At 43.9% G+C, this 6,938-nt stretch overlaps 1 protein-coding gene across 1 annotated transcript in view; it reads left to right on the top strand.

Moving 5' to 3' along the window:
* Lrrc1 (leucine rich repeat containing 1) overlaps window positions 1-6,938 on the top strand; it is a 160,553-nt gene that overhangs the window by 150,716 nt on the left and 2,899 nt on the right. Inside the window, exon 14 of the mRNA XM_031345617.1 lies at window positions 3,773-3,851. Within this exon, the coding sequence (XP_031201477.1) occupies window positions 3,773-3,851 (79 nt within the window). The remainder of the gene's footprint in view (window positions 1-3,772; window positions 3,852-6,938) is intronic.

Raw genomic sequence — 6,938 nt, 5'->3', positions numbered from 1 at the left:
TTTTTTAACTTAAAATCTCTGTTGCTGTTATAAAACAGCAGCATGGGGAACAAAGAGTTTATTTCACCTTACAGCTTGTAGTCCACCATCCAGGGCCAGGGAAGTCAGGGCAGGAACCTGGGAGCAGGAACTGATGCAGAGGGGATGGATGAAAACTGCTTCCTTCCTTGTCTTCCATGACTTGCTCAATCTGGTTTCTTATATACCCCAGGACCACTACCTACCTAGGGAAAGCATAGGCCACAGTAAGCTGGATCTTCCCATATCAATTGTCAATCAAAAGAGAAAACTATAGGCTTGCCACAGTCCAACCAGTCTGGTGGGGACATTTTCTCAATTGAGGTTCTAGCTTTTTGTAGATTGTGTCTGGGTTACATAAAAACTAGCCAGAACTATGTTTTTGTTTTATTTCATCCCTTGAAATACTACTTCTTCCTTCTACCAAGTGTTTCATTTCTGCTACTATACTTTGTATTTTACCTTTGTGTTGGCCTCTGGTTATTTAAAAGCAGTTTTGTTTTTCCTTTATGGAAACAATATCTTATCTCTTTGAGAAAATTTTATAAATAGTTAATTTAAAATTTTTTCTGTACTAAGAATTCAACCCAGAATTTCTTATATACTAGGCAAGTGCTCTTCCATTGAGCCACCTCCCCAGCATTCTTGGGGGATAGTCATAACATTGTAGGATGAGTTTGTCTTCTACAAATTGCCCTTTCCTGGTGCTTTGCTTTACAGTGAATCACAATTCTCAGATCTCTAGTGATCTATGTGCTCCTTGCTTAAAATGACATATTGAAAGTGTATTGGAATCTCTGAGTTTGTGAATAGAACTGTCCAACAGGGGTCTTTAGTCATAAGGCATTTACTCTTTCAGTATCTTTAGGGGATTTCTATAATATGGCAACTGTTGGTATGAACTTCCATTGTACTTTATGAGGTCTTCAGATTTCATAATGAAGATTTCTCTTAATTTTACTTAGATAGTTGCCTAAGATAATCCTTATTATTTTTAGTACAAAGAGAGAAGGAAAGCTATTTGTACTTGTGATGCTAAAGGAGGTGGGCCCTGCCAGAATCAAAATTTGGTTCAGTTGAGTCTGTAAAGATGTATTATTTGCACAGTTGAAGTATCTTGGAAAGGCAGGAGAGACCTCCGAAATGGTGAAGAGGATTGTGTGGATTACATCCATCTCTGGTTCCATAGCAGAGAGCAGCTATGCTTTCTTATCAGCTTGCCTAGCAAAGAAGTTGAACAGGGAAAGATGAGGCTTTAATGGCTCTTAGCAGACAACCATAAAGATAGTCAGGGGGATTATGAATTTGTGGCTACCTTAGGCTACATAGCAAAATCCTATCTTAAAACAAACAAGTATCTACACAAACAAACAGCAAAACCAACACTCACACCAAAGGAATGGTGTAAATAAGGGGCAGAACAGATGCTTTAAGAAGGGCCTCCACCTGCAGAAAGGGCTTCTAGGAGCAGTCATGTTACCTACGTCTGAGCTAAAGAAACTGTTCGTTTATTTATTGTGGTGGTGCTTTGGTCATGGTGTTTTATCACAGCCCCAGAAGAAAAGTCACTATTATAGACAACAAAAATTACCCACAACAATACAGTAGATATTGCTGGAATCACGTAGAATCTTCTACTTGGAAGAGATTCCTGTATGATGATAAACCCAGCTTGTACAGAGCTTTCTCTGGACTTCTAGCTCAGGACCTATCTGTTTATACATTTTCTTCATTGCTGTAGATGACAACACAGCATCAGATATCCCCCTCTGTTCCATGAGCACTTCTCCATGCCTCCTGCTTATGCGAGGCATCAGACTCCCCTGAGAAGGCCTTGCTCACGACCCACGTCTATTTCATTGTGTCTTTCTTATGTGTACTGACCTGCCTTATGGGTGTGTTCATTCCCTTTGCTGCCATGACCCGAGGATCCCTGACCTATTTTTCAAGCTTAAATTTCTTCTCTGCAGCAATTTCCTATCTCCATCTGTTCTTTTGAGGTTTGATTTTGGATGTTGTTCCATTTCCTTAAAATCTTTTTTCCAGAATAGAATTTTGGTCTCTCCAGGTCTCCCGACAACTGTTGGTGATTTATGTCTCTGGATTCATCACTGCTCTTGTCAATATTACTGTCTCCCAACTCCATCTCTCATCTCAAATCGGCTCCTAAGTCCTCTTGGTAGTTCCTTTGTGAGTGCCCCTGGGATTCTGTTTTTATTGTTTTATCCCTTTGTACCTGGCCTCTTTTTTCCCCAGTCTCTTTCCTCAAGCCATACCTCCAAGTGCTGCAGAATTATCCCTGTGAACATGTCATATCCACAACCTGTCGTCTCCCGCCCAAGTGCCCGCAAAGGCGTACCCTTGCCCAGAGTTTAAAACCTGGTCCTCTTGTGCTTAACGCTCCACACTCCAGCTGCTGCTCAGGTCTTCTGTAATGGCTTTCCACCTTTGAAGTATCATCTCTTATTTTAAAAGGACAGACAGCACGTCTCCCCATCTCCTGAATGCTCCTGGTTTATTCCTCCCCCTTATGGTTGACTGAGGTTCGCCTCATCCCTTCCAGTCTTATTTCAGACGAGAAAACTGTAAGTCCAGGAAACCTTTCTAGTATATGTATGGTGAGAGAAATGTGTGTGCACGCGTGTGTGGAGGTCAGAGGTCGATAGAAGGTCCACTTCGGTTTTTGAGGTACGGTCTCTTACCAGGTCTGTAATTCATCACTCAGGTAGGCTGACTGGTAGATGAGCTTCAGGAATCTGCCTTTCTCCTATTCCCTGCTTCTTCTCCTTACCACAAGCCAGCCACAGCTTCTCTGCCTGGCTTCTGGGTGTGTGCTGGGGATCTGAAGTCAGGCCCTTAGTCTTGTACGGCAGATGCTTTACTGATAGAACTCTCGTCACGGCCCCAAGAATCTCTTCCTGTCAGACAATCCTTAGCTTTCTCTCATTCACATGAGGCTAAGACAACTCCTACCCCATGTGTTTGGCTCTTCACTGTAGGAAAATAGTGTCGATCAAAGCTGTCCTTAGTGACCAGGGATGAAGTGAGTACTGTCTTGGCTCCATGCATCGAGGAAACCAGACCTGGGCCAGGTATGTGAAGTCACAGGATGGCTTCCAAGCGCAGGCTAACTGTTCAGAGTCAGTTCTCTGAACTCAGCTCTGTTTTAGAGCCTCGGAACTCTTGGATTGCTCCTTTCCACTCAGTGGTTGTGCCATATATTTTATAAGTTACCTTCCCAGGTAAAGTGTCTGTCCGCCCTTTGAGGCCACAGCCATGTAGTACACCCATTCTCCAGAAGGACTGGTAGAAGGCTGTGTGCTTGAGTAAGCTCTGGATGCTGTGTGGGTTGAGTGGACTGTGGGAACTACTTAGCTTTGAGATGATATAATTAATTTCCATCAGTTGTGAAAGCAGTCTCAAGTTCTGGGCTCTTGAGAGGGAATATTCAGAGAAGCCATTTTTTTTTTTTAAACCCCTGACTTTTACTACGGGATCCAGCGGCATCTACTCACTTCCCAAGTTATGCTGTGTGGACATCTAAAACGTAACACCATTACAATGATCCCACATAGTCCTTGATGATTCTTGTCACAGGTAGAAATCAATCACCAGCGAAGTCCACGAGTCAGCAAATCCACAGTGAACCGTCCTGGGTCTAATGTCTCAGCTGGGTGGTTTTATGTTCTTCCCTTTGACGTTATATGTGAAATGTGGGTGGAAAGTTCTGACACGATGATTTTGTCTTTTTAAGGGTCCCTCACGGAAACCTCAACTTGCTCCAGGGAAAGTAAGAAATGCCAGGGCTACCTGGAGGAGGTGGACCACCAGAGGTATGACTGATGGGGAGGCCCAGAGTTTAACACTGATTAGCATCTCAGGATTCCCCGGGGCTTTGATTTCCCATTCTCTCTGGAATGAGACCTTTCCAGGAGCTTGTAAGATTGCCTAAATTGTGTGTAAATGAGGTAAAACTGTCTGTCTTAAAAGCCACTCACTTTTTAAAAAAGGTGAGCACGAGTCTCAAGCTGTACTGTATCAGAGCGTTGAATCACCTTTTTCTAGACCGTTCCGAGTGCTTTGAAAGTGAAAAGCAGTACTAACTTGAATAAAAATCTGACTCCCTAAAGTCCTTGGATGGGTGCACACACAGAGCCTTTAAAGAAAACAAATTAGACATTCCTTGCAAGTCATACGTGAAGTCTATTATGGTGTTAGGTAAGGAATGGGAGGGGATTGAGAGAAAGCATGCTCAGATGCCATTTGCCTTCTGGTTGTCAAGGTCAGCTTGGGTTAGGGACCATGTCCTTCAGCCACATCTTTCTCTTTCAGATATCTCAGTAGCTTCAATAATATTCTCTTGTTCATAGATGGAAGGGCCAAGGCGGTACCTTTACCTGGCACTGGTCATATGGTGCCCAGGATGCATGCATGTCAGCACTTGGTGGCCTTTACCACTGTGCCTAGGTGTGTTTGGGTATAGCCAGTGTCACGCATTTGCTGTTGATGTCATTCAATACACTGAGTTCTGACGAGCTTTTCTTCCTTCGTGTCCACACACCAGCTACTTAAAGTAGATCAAAACCAAAACAAAAAGTTAACTACAAATACCAGACAGGGATCACTAAATATTGGAAAATGTTTCGCAATATTCAGAGGCAGAACAGTGTCGGCCAGCAGGAACTTATTCCAAGAGCCAGAACATCTATCTAATTTAGAGTCCACCAGTGGCTTAAGTTTAAGGGCAAAGGACACCTGACCTAACTCTGCCTAGGGCCGTTAGAAAGCCCACAGGAACTCATGGGCGAGAACACTGAAGAGACAGACTGAGCACCTAAAGCCAGTGGCTAAGGGACCAGCTACCATATACCATAGAGTCGTCACACTTTCTCTTCTGAAACTGGTTTTGTGATTATTTACCAAGGGCTCATCCATAACCCACAGATGACAGATCTTCCCAGAGAAAATCTAACAACACTGACAATTTGAAGAGATTTTTAAAGCATGTATTTAACCTTCATTAGTGTGAAGAGATGCCAGACCCTGCCTCCAGGGCGGCTCTGTGCAGTACAGGAACCTCTGGCCACATGTAGCTGCTGTGTAATGATAATGGGACACCAAGTGTGATAAGCTAGATGGATAGCACACATCTTGGATTCTGAAAGCAGTGTAAAAGTACAAGGATTGATTGTTAATACTTTGATTTAATTGCTTTGGGATGATGGTATTTTGGATCCACTGGATTACACATAGGAAGAGAGTTTACTTGGTTCTTTTTTACCTTTTGAATGGCTACAAGAGAATTTAAAGGTACACATTGGGACATGCACGTATGGCTCACGTTATCTTTCTGTTGGACAGCTATTCGTTAGGATTTAGATAGACGTGGCAATGTCACACAGGGAGAGCATTGCATGCTGGGGGCAGTGCTTTAAGGGGCGGTGCCGTGAACTGCATGCTGCTGGCAAGCAGGTGGCCCTACCAAGGATCAAAGAATTGGGACAGGGGATAGGTTTTACAGGAAGAATATAACCAGAAGGAAAGGCTGGCCATGAAGACAGAAGTTAGCACAAGCACGGAACAAAGATTTAGGATTTACAGAGGAATCTGCCTGCAATCCAGAGGAAAGGGGGAAAGTAGGGCTGAGACAGCCAGGAGGCACAGAAAGGTCATCTTCATAGTTTGTCTTGATAAAGATCAAGTTTTGTGAAGCCCACCTAGAATGTTATCGTATTACTTGAATAACAAGCCTATTTTACTTAGTGCTTTAATGTTAGGCATGTATTATCTCAAGGTACCAACAGATGGCACTGTGTTCTAGGATTGAGAAAAAGGCAAATTGTTGTTTTAGTGATGCTTAAAATTGCAAACTATAACTGCTGTCATTTTTGAGCTTACAAGCCAAATATATGTGGAGCTGTCTATCTATCAGGTTTCTTTTTCCAATGGAGTGACATTGGGTATGTCAGTCATATGCTAGGGCAGGTTCTATGGTCAGGAGTCAACACAAATCAGACTCCATGTTTTTTTGTTTGTTTGTTTGTTTATTTTTGTTTTTCGAGACAGGGTTTCTCTGTATAGCCCTACCTCTGTGTAGCCCTGGCTGCCCTGGAACTCACTCTGTAGACCAGGCTGGCCTCAAACTCAGAAATCCACCTGCCTTTGCCTCCCAAGTACTGGGATTAAAGGCGTGGGCCACCACTGCCCATCTTGTTTTGTTTTTTAAAGGGAGAATAAGAACATGAAATTTTGGATACAGGATGAGGGGAAAGACTATGATAAAAATACATTGTATGAAAATTTAAAGGAATAAATAAATACATTAAAAAAATAAAGTCCTCCTCTTTCTCATAACCTGGCTGGCGTCCAGCTCTGTAGAGGGCACTGGGCCCTGGCGGGCAGGTGTGCACAGTTGTGTCCCATCTTCTCCAGCCCAAGGCTCATAGGCATTCTGTTTTGGTAGAGAGAGGCAACAAGAAGCCTGCGCTTCACTAACTAGAGCTCGGTGTATACTCTCCAAGGGCTCCTGCTGATTTTCGGCAGAGCCCTGACTGGTTGTAGAAGTTTTGTGTGTGGCAGTCAGAAACAGAAAGACAGTCTGAGTGACTCCGGAAGCCTTCCAGGGCCTCTCTCATACCCCAGCCCTCCATCAGGAATCTGGCTCCTCCCCTTGCTCTACGAAGACCTCTGAGGCTCCCATCCTCAGAGGCTTGCTGTTTCTCATGCCCCACGGTCAGCCATCTTGGGTAGCAAACCAGCTAGAAGCAGGGGCCATGCTTCCCCTCCATGCCGTGCATGTGACCCAAGGAAGCCCGGCATCCCTTCTGAGCCACAGGCACAGGCTTCTTGCTCATAGCCACTTCTCTTCAGTGAGTTTGTACCTCTCCAGGTGCTTTCTGGTAGACAAGCAGCTGTAAAGC

The sequence above is a fragment of the Mastomys coucha genome, unplaced genomic scaffold (genome assembly GCF_008632895.1).
Source record: "Mastomys coucha isolate ucsf_1 unplaced genomic scaffold, UCSF_Mcou_1 pScaffold23, whole genome shotgun sequence".
Lineage (NCBI taxonomy): Eukaryota > Metazoa > Chordata > Mammalia > Rodentia > Muridae > Mastomys > Mastomys coucha.
Note: the sequence above shows the minus strand (reverse complement) of the source record. Positions and strands in the feature narration are given on the sequence as shown.